This window comes from Engraulis encrasicolus, unplaced genomic scaffold (genome assembly GCF_034702125.1).
Source record: "Engraulis encrasicolus isolate BLACKSEA-1 unplaced genomic scaffold, IST_EnEncr_1.0 scaffold_28_np1212, whole genome shotgun sequence".
NCBI lineage: Eukaryota > Metazoa > Chordata > Actinopteri > Clupeiformes > Engraulidae > Engraulis > Engraulis encrasicolus.
In genome coordinates, this window is record NW_026945577.1 from 142,501 (window position 1) to 166,895 (window position 24,395).

The following is a 24,395-nucleotide window of genomic DNA, read 5'->3' on the forward strand; positions in this document are numbered from 1 at the left end:
ATTCCCAATTGTAAGTGTGTGCGTGTGCGTGTGCGTGTGTGTTCATGTGTGCTATAAGAACAGGTGACGTCCAATAGTGTATTACTTTAAATGCTACCACAACCTCTGCAGCTGAGATGGTCGACATCTGCAGTCATACAGGATGCAATTGATATAAGGTGTGCAGTACAGTAGGCCAATTTAAGTAGTAAAATTAATATGTGCTGTTTCTCATTTCTTTGTAGGATTATAAACTTCTTCCGAAGGCTCAATTGTTGCCACTGCTGCTGCGAAGCTGAGTAAACAACTATAAAACAACCAAGCGACCAACAACACCCAGGACACCCCCCTCCCCCTTCCCCTCCTTTCCATCTCTAACAACCCCACCACCACCACCACCACCACTCTACGATCGATTCGATGCAATGATACTTTCTTGTCAGTTTACACTGAAATTCATTTTGTATCCCTGAGCAAGACTCGTTTAAAGCAGGACATCACATCACAAGACTATTGCACGACTGACAAAAACAGAGGACACAAGCCCATATACAGACATACAACTGACATAACTTGAAGATGTTGCCTACATGGAGTGATAACGCCATACACCCAGTCTAAGGACTGATTCAGCAAAATAAGTAACCACACTGGCTTTCAAAGTTGGGAACGAAGTGACCAAGAACACCCAGGACTCAGAGGTATCGTACTGTGCCTCCCATTCCTAAGTGATGCGTTGACTAGGAGGTGGCAAGTTTGTGGCCCCGAGGGGGACAAACTGTGAGGGCACGCCCCGGTTACCCCTCCCTCCCCATTAATAAATGTACTCCCCTCTCTCTCTCTCTCTCTACTCCTGCTGTCTTTAGGAGAGTAGTATCGTGATACGCTCTTTCAAAGTTTTATTACCCATTAGTCCAGAAAACAACCTTATGATTTGATATGATAGTGTTTCCAAACTTCAAGGGAGATACATTTCAGAAATCGTGAGGTGTATCGAACCGTAGGTTTAAAATCGTGATACGAACCGAATTGTGAGTTGAGTGTATCGTTACAGCCCTAGTATTGGTAGCTGATCCCAACAAAACACCAGCACCATCAGCTGACCTTCTGCTCACAGACAAGCAGACAGGTGGACACAGAAATAAAACATTCTTTTCATGTCATGCACTCAGTGTTGCCAGATTTTCTATGAGAAGTAAGCGACTGGAACAAGCCCAAAAAGAAGCGACCGACTGGCGTCCTGAGAACATTAGATAGTTGTGTGCTGCCCCCTTGTGAGGGCTGGGCAGTATAACATGTTAATCTACAGAAGGTCTATAGAAAGACATTTTGTAACATACTGTTGTTAGAAGTGTGTTCATAATATGGCAAGTTGCCATGAAAATGAAAAATAGAGGGCCGCTGTGGTGCAGCGTGCGAAGCCCTCCACATTTGGGCTTGCATGCCCACGGGGACCCCGGTTCGAGTCCAGCCAGGGTCATTTCCCGATCCTCCCCCGTCTCTCTTTCCCACTCGCTTCCTGTCACCATCTCACACTGTCCTGTCAAATAAAGGCATAAGAGCCTCTAAAAAAACACAAAAAAAGAAAAGAAAAAGACAGTGAAAGATGCACTGTAAAAAATGCCCGTTGAAATTACGGCAAAAAACTGTCAAATTGCAACAGTCAGTGACCGTAAAATGTAAAACAGTTTATCTCTGTACTAAATACAGCCAGCTACTATTAAGTCAAAAAGCGCTACATAACTTTATTTTTGACAGGTGTCATATGTAGAAAATACTGAACTGTTCACTGAAAAGAAAATATTGGAAAATACCGTTAGGTGAAGATGAAGTAGTCAAGAAACGGTACATGACTATTTTTCATTGGTGTCATATGTACACAGCAAATTTGTCAGAGTTAGATTGATCAGAGTTAGACTGGTGTTCAGCCAAAATCTAAAATTCTCCACCGCAATCATTTTTTCCCTTATTGGACTTTGAGGCTTTGCCATCAGATTTTTGGTTTGAGAGGCAAATTGACACAGTAAACCTCTTCAAAATTCAGAATATCCTTTTTTACATTCCTCCTACCCAACAGAAAGCAATGGCGGTTATAATGAATTAAATATTAATTACTCCACAGAAAACTGATTGCCTGTCTGTTTGGCTCCAGGTGCCTCCACGTTGTAGATTTGACAACAGTGAAGCTGGCAACGGAATAAACTGTGCAACAGTTAAGGACTGCAAATGGCAACAGTTTGCACATTTTGCAGTAATTCACTGTAACTTATATATTAACAGCCTACAGTTTAGCCTCATTTAATGTGTAAAATATACCTATAGGCTAGTATAATTTGAAAAAGTCTACCTGGGACAGTAAACCCTTGATTCAGTCTCTTAAGAAGTAGCCCAGTCTATTTGAAACTGTCATTCTACCCCATCCAAATCAATCTGTCAATCAATTCCTGACCTCACCTGAGTGCTAAGGGCTGTCATGCAATGATTAACTTACTGCCTGCACCTGCCAAATGCTTCATCACTCGGGTCACATGGTTCACTTGAACATGTATTTAAACCGGGACTGTTGCATTGTACTGCTCACTGGTTGCTAGCTAGCTGGCTGGCTGTCTGGCTGTAAGGCCGGCCGGCCGGCTGGCCTGCCCTCACCTCACCTGGCCTGCCCGGCTAGCAGGTCACGTTGTAAGGGTGGCTGTATGGCTTGCTAACTAGCTTGTTTGTTAGCTTGCTTGCCCCGCTAGCTGTGGCCTTGATTTTCCTTAAGGTTATTTCCAGGCCTTTTTTTAAATAAAGAATGCATTTGCATACCCTTCATTGATGATACTGGACTAGTCCACCTGCCAGCACTAGACAATCTGGCAATTGGGCATTTATTTAGGTATATAATTAGGTTGATGTTTATCAGACTCCAGTGAGTAGAATCAGTCCAATCAGTTGTCTGTGATTGCAACTCTATAATTGGACTCACCTGAGTATAATCAGTCCAATCAGTCGTCTGATTGTAACTCTATAATTGGACTCACCTGAATATAAAAAAAATGTAAAAAATAATAATACCGTTATTTATTTAACGGTAGGCTTCGGCAACCACTGCTGCCAGCAATTTACCGTAAAATGTAAAAAGGAAATATACCGTTATTTATTTAAAGGTAGACTTTGGCAACCACTGCTGCCAGCAATTTACCGTAAAAACAACTGTTCTTTTTTTACTGTGTGGCTGAATCCTCTCAGCATGTCAGGGTGTTGGTGTTGGTGGTTCAGAACAGGCTTTAGAGAACTCTTTCTCAACGAGGGCTCTACAGCCCCCCGGAGGGCGTTAGGGAGGTCTAGAGGGCACTGAGAAGGCAGTCATTAAGGCAGTCATGGGTAAGCGGTTATGGCGTCAGACTTGCAGCCCAAAGTTGACGGTTGACGCCAGGTTGGTGGGGGGAGTAATAAACCAGTGCTCTCCCCAATCCTCCTCCATGACTGAGGTACCCTGAGCATGGTACCGTCCCATCGCACTGCACCATCGGGGGCTGCCCCCTTGCATGGGTGGGGCATAAATGCAATTTCGTTGTGTGCAGTGAACACTTGTGTGCTGTAGAGTGCTCTGTCACAATGACTGAGAGGACGGGGTTCTCAGTTGCCACTAGGGGGCATTATCCTATTTTACTTTTTATGTAGCCTAAGATTAAGGGGGTCATTGGGAGGCTTGGCAGGTCAACGGGGTGGCTGTTAAAAAAAGGTTGAGAACCACTGATCTGTAGGCACGTAAGAACAAGGAGCGAGGAGTCTGCAAAAGAAAAGAGCAATAACCAGATGAACATTGATCCTGAAGAAATGATAGAGGTCACTGCCCAATTAAACATGGTGTCATTTCATAGTGGTGATACTGTAGACCTCCTGATGGGAAAAAGAAATTCAGTCACAAGGCAAAGTAAGACATTAACAAAGTAAGACAATTACAGTAGTCACAAGACAATGAGCTGCTATATTTCCCACTTCAATGTATTTTTTATGTATGTTTTGGCCTTTATTATGACAGGACAGTGTGAGAGGAGACAGGAAATGAGCAGGAGAGATATATGGGGCAGGGTTGGGAAACGACCCCGGCCGGACTCGAACCCATAGGCATGCAAGCAGCAGGGTGCGTTCCAATATGCGGCCTTGCGTCCTTCACTTGTGCTTGTAGCCTTATACCAGGAAGTAATACGTCATGATGACAACAGCATTATACAACAACATAATTGACAACAGCATTATATTTCAATATCTCACAAAAGATCATTAGTAAAGTCATTTTCTCATTTGCAAACTGGATGGTCAATGAAGAATAGTCCCTCAAAAATTGTTTTGGCTAGGCCGACAGCGGGGAAACATTATTGTTTTCTCCACGGAGGAGGGGCCAGGAGGCGGGTCGAGGTCACAAGCACAAGTGGAGGACACAAGGTCGCATATTGGAATACAATCCAAATGTGGGGGACTTAGCGCATTGCGCCACAGCAACCCCCAACCTCAAGGTAATTTTGACGAAATGTGTTTTTACACTGTTCTTTTACTTTCACAGATTATGATCCACGTGATAGCCAGTCATAAAAAACAGAGCACATAAGAGCACCTCTAGCCTGCTTCAGACACCTCAAACCTGCTTTAGACTGGACTACATGATAACGTGATATCTTGAATATCTTGACTATTTGGCTGCTGTGGGCCTGAGCCTGCGTGCATGTGTGTGTGTATGCGCCTGTTTGACGGTCCCCTTGGCAAGCTGAGTTGTGTTCATCATGTGATGTATAGATGTCACATGCCTTTCTGCATCGCTTCACTTTCACTCTCTACCCGTCATGTATTTTTGGTTACTTTGAGTCTATTGGTGACACTGCAACACATGCACATCATTCTGAAAGAAAACAAAAGTGAACATTTTGTTAAATTACAGTGATCAATAGGTTTGTTGTGCAGGTATTGTGGCTGAATAGATGTTTTTACGTTTTTTTCTCCGTATTTCTTGCTTTTATCTTTACTTTTTATTCTATTTTCACCTGCCATGCCTTATCCTTTTATTTTTATTTTATTTCATGTTATTTTATTTTACATCATTTTTATCTTACTTTACTGTACAGCACATTGAATTGCATTCATGTATGAAATGCGCTATACACATAAAATTGCCTTGCCTTGCCTTGCCTTGAATAGGCCAATGTATTCTGATGACCTACGTATGCATTACCTATTATAATAGGCTTATACAGTATATGTATTAATATCTGAACCTATACCTAGCTCATACAAGAATATCTGGTTGTCTGGTTCATCTACCAATGCTACATTCAGAATTAGACAATAGAGTAGCAATAATAAAATAGTTTCATGATTTAACTACAATGTGAAATATGTTCATGTAGGCCCTGCCCTAGCCAACTGGTAGGGCACTCGCCTGCCATGCGGCTGACCCGGGTTTGATTCCCAGTCTGGGTCCTTTGCCGACTCCTCCCTGTCTCCCAATTCGCTTCCTGACCACCTCTCACACTGTCCTATCAAATAAAGTCGAAAAAGACCAAACAAAAAAAAAAGAAACATGTTCATGTAGGCTATACAGGTTTGAACTGAGGAGTGGCATGAAGTTATCCTGACTTTATACTGTACGTCATCTGGCTGTGTTCACCAACTACACGTGGGGCGGTCCTCTGGCTGTGTTCACCAACTACACGTGGGGCGGCCCCTTTCCTCCCGCATCCCAGATGCCAAGAGTCAGGTAAACATGAAGTCACATGTACTGGGCAAACCAGTTAAACAGGAGGCATCGATAACGTTTAGACCTAGCAAGTGGAGCAAACATCACAAACTTTTCTCACAACTCGCACAAATGCAAGCGCGAACCTGCTCCCACCTTGAACTCTACACAGAATATTATACATAGGACCTACTGTCTGAGGTGAAAGTACATGTATTATGGTTAATGGTTTTGCTGTGAAAATGACCAAATCTGCCAACACCAAGAAGTAATGAGTGGCGTGCTGAAATCTCCATCGCTGTAAGATTTGATGCAGACAGGAAGCTCTGACACGGTATGTAATGTCACTTGACACATTTTAATTATTAATGTGTATTCTTGCTATAGCATTAAGACAATCTGTGTGCACAGTTTTGTTTGTCGTATTTCTTTATCCAACAAACATTTCATCCTAGTTCAGTGATGAGAGAGAATGTCGATAATGTTTTCAGCTATGTGTTTTACCCCTTTAGTAAACATAGTTATATAGTATTCATGACAAAAATCCATTCTGCTGGAATTTTAACTTCTTCACTATGTACCTCCATTCCTAAATGCCCTTTGTAATCTGTTGGAGTTGGAGCCCATTTGCAACAATATACCCTGAGGTCTCTGAGCTGTAAAAAATCACACACTCCTAGTTTTAAGATGTATTTGGGGGGGGGGTTGTGCCTTTATTGATAGGAAGGTGGAGATTATACAGTTACATAAGTGAATGAGTGGAGAGGCCGGACTCGAACCTGAGTCCCCATGGGCACGCATAGAGGCACGCATAGAGGCTTTTGTGCCTTTATTGATGTTCAGTAAGTGAAGAATTCTTGCACCCCTCCTTGGTCAGGTGCGTAGGAGTGGAACCCTAAAGACAGCTGCCGCACACTGTTCACATTTGCATGGTATAATGCAACGTTTCGGTCTTTCGGTCGAAGTTAAGATTTTACAGTTAAGATTTTTTGAACATTAAAATATTTAATCAGGCCCTGCCGTGGCCAACCAGTAGGGTACTCGTCTGCCATGCGGCCAACCCGGGTTCAATTCCCGGATCGGGTCCTTTGCTGACCCCTCCCCATTCGCTTGCTGTCCACCTCTCAAACTGTCCTATCATCAATAAAGTCGTAAAAGACAAAAAAAACCCAAATCTTATGGATTCAATCAATCCTGAGAAATAAACATGCCAATATTAGTACCTACTGTAGTGGGAAAGGTACATTAACAGCATCGAATGTCATTTTCTATACATACAGTATTTGTAATTGTTATGCTCATTATTTCTGTATTTCTTATTTTTTTCAGACACTTGTCTGGATATTAATCATAAAGACGGAACATAATCACTGGTCAGAAACACAGTTTGGCCATGGATAAAAAAGGTATGTAAATGGCACATTTGATGCTTTAGAAATGTTCTGTTTTACTAATGAAAACAGTGGGAAATTGTATCCAGAGTCAAAGGTTTTATGAACTTGAACAGAGGTAGTAAATGTTTTGGGAAACTCCTTTTTACACATTTTCTAGTATTCTCTGCATTACATTCATCATGCAGTTACATTAGCTGTTGTTGTCTTTAAACTTTGCTCTGACCATTTTCTTTCCAGGTGGTGTACCACATATGTCAGACATGAGGATCGTGCTGCTGGGAAACAGAAATGCTGGGAAGAGTTCATCAGGAAACACCATCCTGGGCAGACAGGAGTTTGGTACTGCAGGGAGAACAGCTGAGTGTGTGAAGAGAGAAGGAGAAACAGCAGGCAGACACATCACTGTAGTGGAGGCACCAGGATGGTGGGTAAACCCCACTTTAGAGAAAACTCCTGAACGTGATAAAGGAGAGATTGTCCTCAGTGTGTCTCTGTGTCCTCCAGGACCCCATGCTCTACTCCTGGTCATTGATGTGAGTGACCTATTCACAGAGACAGACAGAAGAGCAGTGCAGGAACACATGGAGCTTCTGGGTGAGAGAGTCTGGAGTCACACTATACTGCTGTTCACCTATGGGGACTGTCTGGGAGACACAAGCATTGAGCAGCACATTGAGAGTGGAGGAGAGGCTCTGCAGTGGGTTGTAGAGAAATGTGGGAACAGGTACCATGTTGTAGACAATGAGAAGAGTGATGGTGGCCAGGTGACAGAGCTGCTGGAGAAGATAGAAGAGATGGTGGCAGGAAACAGAGGTCATCATGTAGACTTTGATGCAAAGATCATAAATGGATTGATGAAGAGGAAGAAGGAAGAAAAGAGAAGAGCAGAGGAGAGGAAGATGAAGGTGAAGAAACAGAGAGAGACTCTCAGATCATCAGCAGGTGAGACACATTTCCAGTCATACTCCCTCCTTTGCGACTGTGTGTCCCTTTGATACACACACACACACACACACACACACACACACACACACACACACACACACACACACACACACACACACACACACACACACACACACACACACAAAAACACGCAGTGACGTGACGAAAAATAATATTTTAATTAAATTCGGGCGGTTTGCGGTTGGAGCACTCCAATATTTTTTTTAAACTACACTTTACATAGGCCTATTATTGCAAACAGAAATGAATGATTGAAAACTGTAGCCTATAAAAACACTTTTAATCAATAGCCTTTTTGGTCTTTGGTCTCGCAGCTCTGCTTTGCATAGGGCAGCGGAATCAAAGTCGGTGCGCGAGAGCCCAAAGGCAGGTCGATTTAAAACGAAGGCGAAAGAAGGTGGAGGAGGGGCGTATTGTCTAGGAAAGACTTTCATATTTTTTTTTCAAAATTAGGCCCAATGGTCCTGGAGCAGATCAGAAATTAAAGCTATACTTAAGGAAAACATAAACAAACTATGGTAGGATCGGTGGGATCAAGAAGAAAAAAGAAGACACTTGTACAATTTACAGAAAAAGGTTGGCGTTAGGTGCGGTGGGGAACTGAAACGTAGAGAGGAGGTGTGGATCACCAGGCTAAGAATTGGCCATACGGCTTTGAATGGTGGGTTGCATGTTGTAGGAAAGCATCAGACAGGAGCCTGTATGTATTGTGGAGAAAGGGAGGAAGTTGAACATGTTTTGTTACAATGTATAGAATACTCTCAGGCAAGGGAAAAGATACAGAGGGCCATTAAAGCACCTATTTCTTTGAACACACTACTCAGTACACCTTACATTCAGACAGCAGCGATAGTTAAATACTTAGCAGAAACTGGACTAGGCAATAGAATTTGACCTTTTCTATTCTTTTTTCTTTTTTCCTTTTCCTTTCTTATATTTTTATCTTTTTTCCTGTTCTATGCTCTAGTTATTGTTCTCTCTATCCCTGTCTCTTTCAAGGATCAAGCTTTAAGTAATTCTTAGCATAGTGGATCACACCTCAGCCCGGTTGGTGGCAGTAGTGCACTGAGTTTGCAAGCCGCCAATTAAAAACACAGGAGAAGAAGAAGAACTACCCATGCCAACGATAGTCGATCAAAGAAACATATCGCAAAACACAGCCACTCAATGCGAAAGTGTGCTCAAGTTGGGTCTCCTAAGGGGGCGTTTTCCCCTACTTCTTCTTCTCTTTTTGAGGTGTTTGCACAAGACGTACACTACCGCCATTACGGGACTACGGTGACTTAATTTATTCTCAACCACAGGACTCCGAAGGTCTCCTAACCAAAAGTCTCCTAAAGGGGCGTTCAGTTCACCCNACATAAAGTGGATACAGGAACATGAAAATGATGTATCTCTGTCTAGAATATCTGCCCATGCACTGGCAGGCCTGGGCCTGACGGGGGCACATTGGGACGTCACAGCAGCAAAAAAAGAGGCTAAGATCAGAGATCTTATAGACAGAGATAAGTCATTTCAGATAATGTCTGGTATCCACTCTCTGTCGGGTGAACGCCCGTTTAGGAGACCTTCGGAGTCCTCAGGTTGAGAATAAATGGAGTCCCCTTAGTCCTGTAGATGGCAGTAGCGCACTTCTTGTGCAAACACCTCAAAAATAGAAGAAGAAGGAGGGGACAACGCCCCCTTAGGAGACCCAACTTGAGCACACCATAGAGGTAGAAAATAACACTAGAGGACACGGCAATTTGCGACAGCACTGGGAAATGGTAGATGGAGCTTCCCAACTTCCGTAGGTAGTGTAGGTACCTTCAGCCATTGCAAGTCAATGGCGAATACCTCTGTCAAAAAATTGACTAAAACTGTGTGAATATGAAGTCACACAATGAATCTAAGACCAGATTTGAAATATCTGGCTAAATATCTACTGAAATCCTTTGAGTCGATAAAATTCATTTAAAAATCAAATAATATCTTTTATGAACATAGTTAGCAACACACTTCAACTATTGTCCTTGTATAGTGTGTTGATGGACATTTTCACATGATTAAGCCATTTTTGACAGAGGTGAGCCTCGTTCTCCGTTAATTTCCATTTCTGCCATTAAGACTCAGAGAGAGGAATTCGTATTTAACGATTTAATGTTAACATAGTTGACAATGGAATTGGCATAAGTAGACAGTATTTGGCGTAGGGTTTATCATCAGCCCGGGTCTTGCGCTGGCGGATCCAGTAGAGCCTGCCGTAGCCGTGCAGCAGGAACTGGACCTTTAACCCCCCAGACAGGAAGACTGGACCCAACTGGTGGCGATGGGGATGGAGGAGGAGATTTCGGACCGGCCATGCCCAAGCCAGCAAGAAAGGAGAGTTAGACACGTCGCTATAAAGGAAATGGCAGCCGCTGATTGGCTCTGCGAAATGCACAGGTGACCCGAGTCTTCCTGGCAGAACTAACGCAGGCTACATTTCTCTGATCTACCTATAGATAACGGACGCTACAGATTGCCGTAAAAAGAGGGGCGGGGTCAACTCTACTGTTATTTTCTACCTCTATGGCACACACTTTTGCATTGGGTGGGCGGGTTTCGAAGCCTTTTTATTACTCCACCCTCTTCGCAAAGATTACCGGTTAACCGGTTAATGAGGCTCAGTACCCGGTTAAGATTTTTTTACATTTTCGCCATCCCTAGTTACAACACCACACCCACTTTGCCTAAACAAAATCACGTTTGGTTTCATTGTGCATTAAAGGAAACAAACACATACACGCACACACGTGCTGCACGTGAGCAAACACACACACACACACACACAGACACAGTGTACTGTATGTGACACACTGAGATACAGTAGTATAATATTCTCTGCATTACACTCATCATTCATTTACATTCAATATCTTTAAACTTTGCTCTTCCCATTGTCTACTCAGGTGGTGTTCCACACATGTCTGACATGAGGATCGTGCTGCTGGGAGGACGACTTCAGGGGAAGAGTTCATCAGGAAACACCATCCTGGGCAGACAGGAATTTGGTACTGCAGGGAGAACAGCTGAGTGTGTGAAGAGAGAAGGAGAAACAGCAGGCAGACACATCACTGTAGTGGAGGCATCAGGATGGTTCATGAACTACACTGTAGAGCAAACTCCTGAACGTGATAAAGGAGAGATTGTCCTCAGTGTGTCTCTGTGTCCTCCAGGACCCCATGCTCTACTCCTGGTCATTAGGGCGAGTCAGTCATTCACAGAGACACACAGAAGAGCAGTGCAGGAACACATGGAGCTTCTGGGTGAGAGAGCCTGGAGACACAGTATACTGCTGTTCACCATAGGGGACTGGCTGGGAGATGCAAGCATTGAGCAGCACATTGAGAGTGAAGGAGAGGCTCTGCAGTGGGTTGTAGAGAAATGTGGGAACAGGTACCATGTTGTAGACAATAAGAAGAGTGATGGTGGCCAGGTGACAGAGCTGCTGGAGAAGATAGAAGAGATGGTGGCAGGAAACAGAGGTCATCATGTAGACTTTGATGCAAAGATCATAAATGGATTGATGAAGAGGAAGAAGGAAGAAAAGAGAAGAGCAGAGGAGAGGAAGATGAAGGTGAAGAAACAGAGAGAGACTCTCAGATCATCAGCAGGTGAGACACATTTCCAGCCATACTCCCTCATTTTCCTCTGTGTGCCCCTCTGACACACACACACACACACACACACACACACACACACACACACACACACACACACACACACACACACACACACACACACACACACACACACACACACAGATTATCACACACGTGTACACACACAAACACACAAACACTAACATGTTCTGTTGGTGGATTACAGACAAAGACACATACATCATAGTTTCGTTTTCCAGGTTTGTTGATATTTCAAACAATACATTGAAACAGTTTTTACAACACCACATTCCTTTTGGCAAAACAAATTCAAAACATTACATTGCACTTACATTACATTACAAACATGTTTGTTTCTTTGTGCATTAACACACACACCCACACACACAGGCACAAACACGCACACAAGCGCATGCTCACACACGCACGCACACACACACGCACGCACACACACACACACACACACACACACACACACACACACACACACACACACACACACACACACACACACACACACACACACACACACACACACACACAGTACAGTAGATGTGCCACACTGAGATACAGTATATATTTTCTGCTTTACATCTACCATTCACAAACATTTGAAATCTTAAAACTTTGACCATTTTCTTTGCAGGTGGTGTTCCAAATAAATCAGACATGAGGATCGTGTTGCTGGGAGGACGAAATGATGGGAAGAGTTCATCAGGAAACAACATTTTGAGCAGACAGGAGTTTGGTACATCACAAAGAATAGCTCAATGTGTGAAGAAAGAAGGAGAAACAGCAGGCAGACACATCACTGTAGTGGAGGCACCAGGATGGTGGATAAACCCCACAATAGAGGGAACTGCTGAACGTGATAAAAGAGAGATTGTCCTCAGTGTGTCTCTGTGTCCTCCAGGACCCCATGCTCTACTCCTGGTCATTAGGGTGAGTGGGGCATTCACAGAGACATTCAGAAGAGCAGTGCAGGAACACATGGAGCTTCTGGGTGAGAGAGTCTGGAGTCACACTATACTGCTGTTCACCAGAGGAGACTGTCTGGGAGACACAAGCATTGAGCAGCACATTGAGAGTGGAGGAGAGGCTCTGCAGTGGGTTGTAGAGAAATGTGGGAACAGGTACCATGTTGTAGACAATAAGAAGAGTGATGGTGGCCAGGTGACAGAGCTGCTGGACAAGATAGAAGAGATGGTGGCAGGAAACAGAGGTCATCATGTAGACTTTGATGCAAAGATCATAAATGGATTGATGAAGAGGAAGAAGGAAGAAAAGAGAAGAGCAGAGGAGAGGAAGATGAAGGTGAAGAAACAGAGAGAGACTCTCAGATCATCAGCAGGTGAGACACAGTTCCAACCATACTCCACACACACACACACACACACACACACACACACACACACACACACACACACACACACACACACACACACACACACACACACACACAGTACTGTAGATGTGACACACTGAGATACAGTAGGCCTATATATTTTCTACTTTAAATCAGGGCTTGACACTGGCACCTGCCAACCGGCCAAATGCTAAAACTTGGCTGTGGCTGGTAACAATTTCAGTGTCACTAGCCAATTTGACAGGTACCTTATTCTATGGTATGACATATCAGAATAGTGTATATTCTGCATGTTGCCCCCTGTGTGTCAATTGTTCGTATTTAAGTTCAAGAAAAAGATCACTTTTACTGTTTCTATTTGTTTGCTTTATTTCAATGTAGAAACCCATGCACTCATCTTCTTGCTAAAAGCACCTCATCTTCTGAGGTTAGATACAGCATGATGATTTAAAAAAATCGAATTTTTGGCTAGTAGAATAGCTGGATGGCTAGTGACTCGGGAAAACCACTAGCCACAGTGGCCGGCAAGCGAGAAAGTTAATGTCAAGCCCTGCTTTACATCTACCATTCACAAACATTTGAAATCTTAAAACTTTGCTTTTACCAATTTCTGTTCAGGTGGTGTTCCATATATATCAGACATGAGGATCGTACTGCTGGGAGGAAGATATGCAGGGAAGAGTTCATCAGGAAACACCATCCTGGGCAGACAGGAATTTGGTACTGCAGGGAGAACAGCTGAGTGTGTGAAGAGAGAAGGAGAAACAGCAGGCAGACACATCACTGTAGTGGAGGCGCCAGGATGGTGGATGGACCTCACTGTAGAGAAAACTCCTAAACGTGATAAAGGAGAGATTGTCCTCAGTGTGTCTCTGTGTCCTCCAGGACCCCATGCTTTACTCCTGGTCATTGATGTGAGCGAGTTGTTAACAGAGACACACAGAAGAGCAGTGCAGGAACACATGGAGCTTCTGGGTGAGAGAGTCTGGAGTCACACTATAGTGCTGTTCACCAGAGGGGACTGGCTGGGAGACACAAGCATTGAGCAGCACATTGAGAGTGGAGGAGAGGCTCTGCAGTGGGTTGTAGAGAAATGTGGGAACAGGTACCATGTTGTAGACAATGAGAAGAGTGATGGTGGCCAGGTGACAGAGCTGCTGGACAAGATAGAAGAGATGGTGGCAGGAAACAGAGGTCATCATGTAGACTTTGATGCAAAGATCATAAATGGATTGATGAAGAGGAAGAAGGAAGAAAAGAGAAGAGCAGAGGAGAGAAAGACGAAGGTGAAGAAACAGAGAGAGACTCTCGGATCATCAGCAGGTGAGACACATTTCCAGTCATACTCCCTCCTTCCCCTTTGGCTGTGTGTCCCTCTGAGACACGCATGCACGCACACACACACACACACACACACACACACACACACACACACACACACACACACACACACACACACACACACACACACACACACACACACACACACACACACACGCTCACAATACTGTAGATGTGACACGCTGAGATACAGTGTACTGGTATGTTATTTTCTGCTTTACATCCATCATTCATTTACATTCAATATCTTTAAACTTTGCTCTTACCATTTTCTATTCAGGTGGTGTTCCACGTATATCAGACATGAGGATCGTGCTGCTGGGAGGACGACTTCAGGGGAGGAGTTCATCAGGAAACACCATCCTGGGCAGACAGGAGTTTGGTACTGCAGGGAGAACAGCTGAGTGTGTGAAGAGAGAAGGAGAAACAGCAGGCAGACACATCACTGTAGTGGAGGCACCAGGATGGTGGATGAACTACACTGTAGAGGAAACTCCTGAACGTGATAAAGGAGAGATTGTCCTCAGTGTGTCTCTGTGTCCTCCAGGACCCCATGCTCTACTCCTGGCCATTGATGTGAGTCTGACATTCACAGAGACAGACAGAAGAGCAGTGCAGGAACACATGGAGCTTCTGGGTGAGAGAGTCTGGAGTCACACTATACTGCTGTTCACCAGAGGGGAGACACAAGCATTGAGCAGCACATTGAGAGTGGAGGAGAGGCTCTGCAGTGGGTTGTAGAGAAATGTGGGAACAGGTACCATGTTGTAGACAATGAGAAGAGTGATGGTGGCCAGGTGACAGAGCTGCTGGACAAGAAAGAAGAGATGGTGGCAGTGAGCAGTGGAGAATGGAGCATAGAACAACCTCCAAGATGTAGGTTGTGGTATATTTTTTGGTGGTTTTATCGAAAAGTCATTCATTTAATACCTCCTTCAAGAAAATTATGTGTTCGGTCGCGTTGGTTACTCTGTCCGTCTGTCTGTCAGTAGGATAACTCAAAACGTCATGCACAGATTTGGATGAAATGTTGGGGAGTTGTTGGAAATGACAAAAGGAAAAAGTGATTACATTTTGGTTGTAATCAGAGGATTTTTTAAAAAGAGTCTTCACCATTGCGGGATAGGGCGAATTTTGACATTCCCGTTTCTAACTCCACAAAAACATGTGTAACAGTGTAACATAGTCAAGTGTTCTATGAAACAGTCTCCTTGGCGGAGGTCTGCACTATCTGAGTGCATTTCTAGTTTAATTTAGTTTTGTTAAGAATATTATATGAAATGCTGCTGTTTGCAATAAAATTAAAATGTGTTTTGTTTACCTTTTATTTTGTATATACAGTTGGAGATGGTCAAACCGAAGTCAGTACTACAGGAGACTCTGCCCTGGGCTCTTCTAAATCATCTCTTATGTCCAAGCTGATGAGGCGATTTAAAACCCTCAGCACTGCACCCTCCACCACGTCATCTGGATACGCCACAGGCCAGTCAGAGAATAGTGGATCTGCGGACAGCTCATCTGATATGTCTCCACACTCCAGAGTGGGTGGGGAGATCAAGAAGACAACTGCAGGACAGCCAAAGCCAACCTTGGGACAAGCACATCCTAATGCAGGTAAGGATAAGGAATGATGCAGCATTTTATTTGAAAGGGGTCGTGCATTTCTCATAGTAGGCCTATGCAAGATACACAGAACAGGTAGGTTCAAATTAACTTGTGTATCAAAATGTTTCTTCGTTTCAGTTTGAAAACAATTTGGTCCGTTTTTGAAATAAAAAATATTCAATTCAATTCTTTATTTAAGTCCCTCACAAATGCACAGTCCATATAAAGATATATAAAAAGATAAAGTGAGAATAAATAATTGGGTAAGAGTTTACTTTACGGATCGCTAATAAGGTGGTAATTTCGTGTTAATTTTATAGTTATTTCATAGTTATTTCAGGATAATAACTGTTTGTTTTTAGTAACAACTGCAAAATAACCATACAGTTTCCGTGCTGTGTGTGTGTGTGTGTGTCTGTGTGTGTGTGTGTGTGTGTGTGTGTGTGTGTGTGTGTGTGTGTGTGTGTGTGTGTGTGTGTGTGTGTGTGTGTGTGTGTGTGTGTCAACAAAGTGTCACCGTGCTGCTAGTCATCAGGGTGTCACCACAATGCACTGGAAATTGTATGGTTATTTTGCTGTTGTTACTAAAAACAAACAGTTATTACCCTAAAATAACTATGAAATAACTATGAAATTAACAGGAAATTACCACCTTATTAGCGATCCGTTAAGTAAAGTGTTACCAATAATTGCCTTTAGGACTACCTTCAAATTGTGTTTAGGACTACCTTGTATAATCTTTTTTTTTAAAATATATATATTTTGAGGCCGTTTGGCCTTTATTATTACAAGACAGTACGAGAGTGGACAGGAAATGGTTGGGAGAGAGATGGGGCAGGGTCGGGAAAATGACCCCAACCGGAGTCGAACCGGGTTCCCCGTGGGCATGTAAGCCCAAATGTGGAAGGGCTTAGCGCGCTGCGCCACAGCACCCCCCTACCTTGTATAATCTTCTTCTACATATGCTAATTATAGCCTAAGGCTAACTCTGGTACAGTGCATGAAATGTAAACATGTACTGTATGTTTTAATTGTACATGGTCCCAATGTACTGAATTGAATTGAACAAAGTGAGAATAAGTAATTACCTTTAGGACTATCTGAAAATTGTGTTTAGGACGACCTTGTATAATCTTGAGTGGTCAATTTTTCCAGGTGGTCAAGGACAAGATCTGTTTGTGGATATTTCTTCAATATCTGTGAATGAGACTGAATGCATTGGACGAGGATCCTTTGGTTCAGTTTACAAAGGATCGTACCAGGGACAACCTGCTGCAGTGAAGGTCATACAGATTGGAGACAATCAAGTGACCACCAATGAACTGATGATACCCAGGTGAGAGGGTTTTTTTTTTTTTTTTTACAAGTATTACACTGTTGTCATCAAAGGAAATTTATCAAATCCCCAAATACATATTTTGACCAGTTTTGACCCCACCTGCTCTTTTCATTTTACAACTTCTTGCGTGTATGGATTTCACCTAAAAGTCTTTAGCGGATTGTTTTGTACTCTTAGATTTTGTTGTATGAAACTGAATTATATGGCAAGGCATGGACTCAATAATAACTGCATTTCAATTATTACACAATTTGATTATGGTCTTCAAGAGCTCAGTATTTGTCTTGTAATCCTGTTGACACAAATGCCACTTCTGCTTAGTGTTAAAAAAATTTAAACATATATTTTTTAGGCGTCTATGTCACCCCAACATTGTGCAGATGATGGCATGCTCTGTAAGTGAGACACGGATCCTAATTGCTAACGAGTACATTGACGGACCAAATCTACACAATATTCTCCACCGTGTCACTCCTGTCAAGGTACACTACCATCAGATTAGGTGTTTGGGTATTAGATTAGTTCTCAAGACAATAAATGATGTATGCATTGCAAATGCTTTAGAATAGATCATTCCTGTCAACTTTGAGCTACCAGAATTTGGGAAATTTCCCATATTTTAAGCCAAATTTCAGGATTTTTTTGTAGGCCAAATCCTGACAGTCAACGGGACAAGAGAGATGGATCAGACGGTGCGTTCTACTTTGCTTTTCACAACAGTCCGTGTGCGAAGACAGTCCTGTATAAAATCCCCCATATCAGTTTCTGTTAGGTTCAAACCCTTAACATTTGTAAATATGAAACACCTGAAATGAAAGACACAGAGAATCCTTAATTAAGTTTCAAGCCGGCTTGGAGAGCGGATGGGGAGAACCGTCAGCTACCATTTTCCCCACTCGTTCTAACACTGAAATATCTCCAAGCCATATTTATTGAAGGATTGTCCCTGATTACATTTTGGTATCTCTTCCCGCTAAGGAGGGGGGCGTTCACCCAGGATAGAGATGAATTCATTCACACACACACACACACACAAACACACGAACAGGCCTTGGCCCAGTTCTCTGTTGTGGTTAAGCTGCAGGCAACCTATCTCAGGAATGCCTGATACAGAGACAGAGTCTCCGCACAGTCCAGTAATATACACTGAACTCTAAGCAATGCAAGAAAGGCACATTTGTATAGAAGCAAAATGTTTGAATCATAGCTATAGAATAATTAGGCTATAGGATAACATGTTTATACAGTTCCAACATTTCCCCCTGTTTATTCTATATAGAGGCAAACATTAACATCATTCAGCGATCACTTCAAACGATTTTTTCTTTAAATAGGTACACTTAGAGGCCCCCATCATAATCCCCTGGGTCAGGGAACAGATCAGGGACGTGGAGGGAATCGTCAGATTGGTGTGGAGGCTCATGGTCTCCACCAACAACATCATCATAGTGTCATCGACATCACTATCCTGTCTAGTTAGAAGAGCATATAGGTTTGACATTTTTTCTTCCATTGGTGCAATGGCAGTGGTAATAAATCTGGTGCACAACACTCTAATACAAGGAATACAACAACATCCACATAACGTGAGGATCGCCGCAAATATTGCAATAGACATGATTATGGACGCTGCCAACTGTTTGTATTGGCCAAACATGTCAGAGGAACCATCCCACACTGAAGTATCGACCCCGGAGTGGTCTTTCATTTTCTTTTTGGTTGAGGGATCTCAGTCCCTCTATCGCCCTGGTGAGACTTCCGTCAGCTGCCGTATTGTTCGGTATGAAGGAACAACATTGATAACCAAAAATAGAGCACACACTCCTATCGGCCAAAAGCATATCAACCGCAATACGAGATTGGAATGCCATTAGGCAGGTTGCCTTCAGTTGTTCATGGATGGCCCTGAACTCGAATTCAGTTTTGTTGCCCAGCGCCTGCACATTATAGTGGATGTTGTTCATTCTGTCCACATTTTTGTTTATAGTACACCACCAACATACAAATGATTCAAACCCTGATGCAATTTGATTCCACATTGAAGCTCTCTTATGTTTGTTTTAGGTTAGGTTAAGGGGTGAAGTTTCAGAACAAGGTTTCATTTAACATGTGCCCTATACACATATTTGTTTAATGCACTGATTAATCCTAAAATATCTCTCCTGTTTGAGACATGTGCCATCCACATGACTCAATAAGACTTAAGTAATTTCCGAAACAGACTTTGAGCACAGTAAATGATGAGAAGTAAACATCTTCCAACATCCTCCAGTTCATAGGTGCATGAGTGATTCTACGATTCCCCTACGCTTTTGGCAAAAGCAAAAAGTCAATTATCAGTATTTTTTCCCAACTAAATGACCTAGATGTTTACATAGTGCCAAACAAACAAATTTCCAAGCTTAATCTTAATAGTTAGTGGAATTGGCAAATAAAATCCACGGACTTAAAAGCGTAGCCGAATCAGAGAATCACTCGCATACATCAAGGCAGGCTTTTTCAAACATTTGCTTAAAGAAATACACAGACATTAGTTTAGATTAGGTGCGTAGTTGTAACAGATTAGAGAGCATTATAATAGAGAAGAAACAAAAAATGTTTTGTTAGTTTAGACAAAACAAAACCCAAAGCCGCCCAACCATTCTCTCATAATCTATAATCAAAATAAAATAGATAGCTCTACATTCCCGGGGAACAACAATTTATCAAGAGCAAAATTATGAAAAAGAAAATTACTCTGGTCAGTATCTGACTATTGTGGCTCACGTTTACATTACAGTTCCTTACAGAATAGGCGATAAACGCAAACTGACAAAATGTGGTGTTGACCACATAGTTCATCCAATATAGAATGTAGAAGAAACATTAAGAAACATTAAGCATGCCGTACAAAATGACTATACCCATAGTATTGGCTGTCTTTACATGATAGTTAGGCCTGCATAAATCACTTTGTAACAGAACTGAAATATATTGGCATGCAGTCCTCACTGTCCTTTTGTCATGAGGTCATGGTGATATAGGGGCCTAGCCCAACTCCTGCCAATAATGTCAGTACATTCAAAAATGTATTTTGTAAAAATAATTTTTTTTGAGTATGAGTAATATTTGAGAATCCAATAATATCCCTCCTGTTGATACATGGCTTAGCCCATGGCTCCACCAATTTACTCTACTTTCTCACACCATTCCAAAGTTGCATTGTCATCACCCAGACATACAGATCACTAGATGAACCAATCAAAATGTAAGAGATAAAAAGAAAGAAAACACAACTGCCATTGTAAAATACACAACTTTAAACGAAAAATGAAACAAACAACCAGACAGACCCTTTATCTAAGGTATAGAGGTCAGACCTTGTCTAACTTTTAGGTCAAACTTTCCATGGTTTGAAAGAAAGAAAAAAAATAACAGTTGTCATTTTATCAAGTGTTATAACTAAAATTATTACCCAATTGAAACAAAACAAACTCTGGGAAAATCTTGTGAAACTTATCAAATTAAAAACAAAATTCACTTAACCTAGCGATCATTGGTATTGTCTAGGTTCCTTCCATTCACATCAGCTGTGTTTCAGCTCGTTTCCATAACACTGGGCCTGTTCCTCAAAGAACACAAAAAAAAGTATTATAGGGAAAACAACTTTCTTTCATGTACACTCAAGCCAGATCAATTTGAAATCAAATCAGAGCAAAAAATGGTTGACTTCATGTATCGGTTACATAAAACATTTTGTAACAGAACTAAAACCTTATTGGCAATCAGTTTTCACTTTGATTGCAAGTTGACGACTGAAATGAAAAGACAGAGAGACAACTGTCTCTTTGTTTATAAATCAAACAAATGAAAATATAAGGATCCCAACGTCATCAAATTCAAACTTTTAAAAGCAAATAGAGAACATTGACATGTCTCATCACACACCATGTGAAGCAATGTTCACACTTACAGTATTAAACTAATGACAATGATAGATATTTAACATAACTTTAAGCTTTGGTATTGTTTTATCTAGGTCGGTGTTCAGTTTTTTAGGTCTTATTGTCTTTTCAGTGACAAACAGGTGGTTTAGCATACACTGTTGGAGAGTGTCTTTCTGAAATGTGCATGTTGATAGTTTGGCCTGCTGTGTCTGATAACGGGTGCCTTCACAAGACCTTGGGCTACTTACAGAGAGCCTCTGAGACAAACAGCAGCCATCCGTATGTTTTAATATCTATACAGAGTCTGTCACTATCACTGCCGCTGCCGAGCTAGTGTAAACATCTACACATAGGACACTGTTATCTTTGCTGGGGTGATTTTGTCAAGCGCCTCTGTGTATTCAGAGTCTAGTTTTTGCTAGTTTATCAGAGTCTACATTGTGCTCCAGTCATTAAAATAAAGTTCCAGATCATAATTGCATTGGAAATGACTAGTTGAGTACTACTACCCAACTTTTAGGGTTTTTTTTTTTTTTAAACCAAACCCATGATCCATTGATCAATAACTCATCAAAATAGAACATAATAAGGCAAGAAATTCGATGAAATAAAACGAAGAAATAAGTCATAGTTAAAAGTCAATCAAAACAAAATGACAACCTAAATTTCTAGAAACGTTCAGCACATGTGACCTAACTCTCAGACCAGGTCCAAATTGGGTTTACTCACAGCACCTTTGGGCCATCAAATAACGCCTGCGTTATTTCAAGATCTCAAACCCATTGTTCTTTTTAAAAAAAAAAAAAAATAAGAACAAGGAGAAAGCTTCATCTATTCTTTAGAAGAAACAAAGACATTTTGGTACTGTAAATCATGAAAGCAAACTCTTTTGCAACTACACTACACTACCATGACAGTGCACGGGGCCTTTAGTAATACATTATGACTTGGTCATTGCCATTCTGGTAACAGCTAATTTATAATGCCGTGTCTTAAAGGCTTAAACATTAACATGTTAACTTTCAATTGAAAATAGTAAAGAAACAACATAACTCCACAACCCCGTTTTCTCCTAATCAAAAATAAATGGGTAAGAATGTATGGAAAAACAAAATCATGACAAAATCCTACACCTCAAAGTTGAATTGTAGAATAAAATAAAAGGCTTATTCTTATTTTAAAAATGTTGTTTCAACATGTGCACTCCCAAGCTCCAGCTAACTCTGAACACAATAGAGTACCTCCACTAAACACTCAAAAAAAACAAAATTCTTCCACTCTCAGACATATTTAGGCACTCACTCCACAGACACATATACAATCTTTCTCACACACACAGTGGGGTGTCCCACTAGGACAATTCATACAACAAATAGGGCCCACACAGACAGACAAACAGATATCCACATTACTTGCCTTGTATGACACAGTGTTATACAAATACAATTATTATTATTATTACTATTATTATTATTATTATTATTATTATTATTATTATTATTATTATTATTATTATTATTATATGGTAGGCTATCTGAGACATTAACTGCTCAGTGAGTAATCCAAATGGCTGTCATTTGCTTTTTCACACTAGTTTTGCTATAATTTCCGAGTTTTCAGATCTACATTTTTTTTTTTTTCTTGTGGGCAATGCCTTGCCCAGTGACCCTTTTCTCCACATACAAAGCATTTATCAAGTCTTTTTCTATTCGTACCGCTTTATCCAATAACACAAAAGTACTATTGCCGTAGGGTCTTCTTTTTTTTTTTTTTACTACTTCCCAGTAAATTGACAGGACATTGCGGTAGGATGATTACGGGCATTTGGCACGACGTACCGTCCGGGTCTCGTAGCCAAACTGGCATGGTAACAGGAACTTTTACCACTGCTCCCTGTGCAGAGCGGACGCGTACATCCTCTGCATATGGGTCTAAGCGCATGTGTGGGACTAAGTCCCGCATTGTAGTGCGGCTAGCACCAGAGTCACAGAGGAAACGTACGGGGGTCCCTTGGACCAGAAGGGTAATTTCAGGTCTAATTTTTTCTTGGTAAAACAATCCCTCTAAGTTTAGAACGACGTCTACCTCTTCCACATCCCCGTCCGTTTCCTCATTATCATCAAACCAGTCATCGGCCGAGGGGCCATGCCCGTACGGTCGATACTGGTGCTCTCGGTCTAGTCAGGAATTTTGGTGTTGGCCTCGACTCCTTGTTGTTTAGTCGCTTAAGTTGTCTGGGGCTTGTGCAAAACTTCGTCATGGAGCAGGTTGTGATTAGGTTAAATTGCATGATTCACTGTTCCGTGGCTGTTTAGCCTACCATGTGAACAGCGTTGTATGAACTGACGGATTCTGAGGCAGAGAGTGGGCGCACACACGCCTACGGAGATCGAGGGTGACTGCTTGTAGGCCTATTTTCAAGGAACTTGAAATTCTTGGTGTCATTTGGCGTAAAATCTACTGGCAGGTAGCTTGACAAGCAAGACCCTCTCAGTCTCTCTTCAAAAGGGGGAGTGGCTCTAACTGGTCTAACTGACAGGGCCGTGGGGATAACAGCCTAACTGGACCGACTGTGTTTTTTGATAATATGAAAATTCGGGATATTTCTGGGAAAAATGTCAAATTGGGAAGAAACCGGGAAAATTAGTCAAAATTAGGGAGTTTCCTGGGAAATTAGGGATGGTTGACAGGTATGCTCTATATAGGAAGGAAGTAGTTCAACTCACACACTGTGTTGGCCAAGGTGGCAGGTTGCTGTCTCTGATTGTTCTTGTTTTCATACTGAAATACTCAGTGATGTCAATGACTCCCCTGGCTCCTACAACATGTTTGTAGGATACAGTTCAGTATCAGACTACATTTAATTTGTCCCCTTTTCTCAGGGACTTTACCAGGATATTCCCTCTGTCTTATGAAGCAATCACTAGCAATCACGTTACTGTTGCAAATATCTTTCAGTTGCAGCCGCAAGACAAACTATCAGTGGCTCTGGATATCTCCATGGCTGTGGAGTACATACATGATAGAGGAGTCATCCACCAGGACCTGAAGCCAGCTAATATAGTGGTCAGTATATGGATCTCATGATGGAGCTACAACTGATTGATTCTGAAATTCTGCTT

The 24,395-nt window shown here is 42.0% G+C and overlaps 2 protein-coding genes and 1 long non-coding RNA gene across 3 annotated transcripts in view; all 3 read left to right on the forward strand.

Annotated features, from left to right (window-relative positions):
• LOC134443095 (uncharacterized) overlaps positions 1-8,081 on the forward strand; it is a 51,422-nt gene extending 43,341 nt beyond the window's left edge. Inside the window, exons 13-14 of the mRNA XM_063193030.1 lie at positions 7,049-7,098; positions 7,324-8,081. Of these exons, the coding sequence (XP_063049100.1) occupies positions 7,049-7,098; positions 7,324-8,081 (808 nt within the window). The remainder of the gene's footprint in view (positions 1-7,048; positions 7,099-7,323) is intronic.
• Positions 8,082-10,996: 2,915 nt separating this feature from the next.
• On the forward strand, positions 10,997-15,638 carry LOC134443096 (GTPase IMAP family member 8-like). The gene is made up of 6 exons (XM_063193031.1): positions 10,997-11,687; positions 12,343-13,047; positions 13,681-13,902; positions 13,948-14,385; positions 14,951-15,040; positions 15,610-15,638. The coding sequence occupies exons 1-6, from the start codon at positions 10,997-10,999 to the stop codon at positions 15,636-15,638; spliced, it is 2,175 nt and encodes a 724-aa protein (XP_063049101.1).
• Positions 15,639-15,877: 239 nt separating this feature from the next.
• LOC134443134 (uncharacterized) lies at positions 15,878-17,821 on the forward strand. Its single transcript, XR_010033571.1, has 3 exons — positions 15,878-16,017; positions 17,164-17,344; positions 17,700-17,821. It is a non-coding gene; the product is annotated as an uncharacterized LOC134443134 (long non-coding RNA).
• Positions 17,822-24,395: the final 6,574 nt, after the last annotated feature.

Excerpts from the sequence above, each read along its gene's own strand:
- LOC134443096 (XM_063193031.1), top strand. The coding sequence starts at position 10,997 with ATGTCTGACATGAGGATCGTGCTGCTGGGAGGACGACTTCAGGGGAAG. Across the intron at positions 11,688-12,342 it reads GACTCTCAGATCATCAGCAG|GTGGTGTTCCAAATAAATCA; the intron begins GTGAGACACATT and ends TTTTCTTTGCAG. Across the intron at positions 14,386-14,950 it reads GACTCTCGGATCATCAGCAG|GACCCCATGCTCTACTCCTG; the intron begins GTGAGACACATT and ends TGTGTCCTCCAG.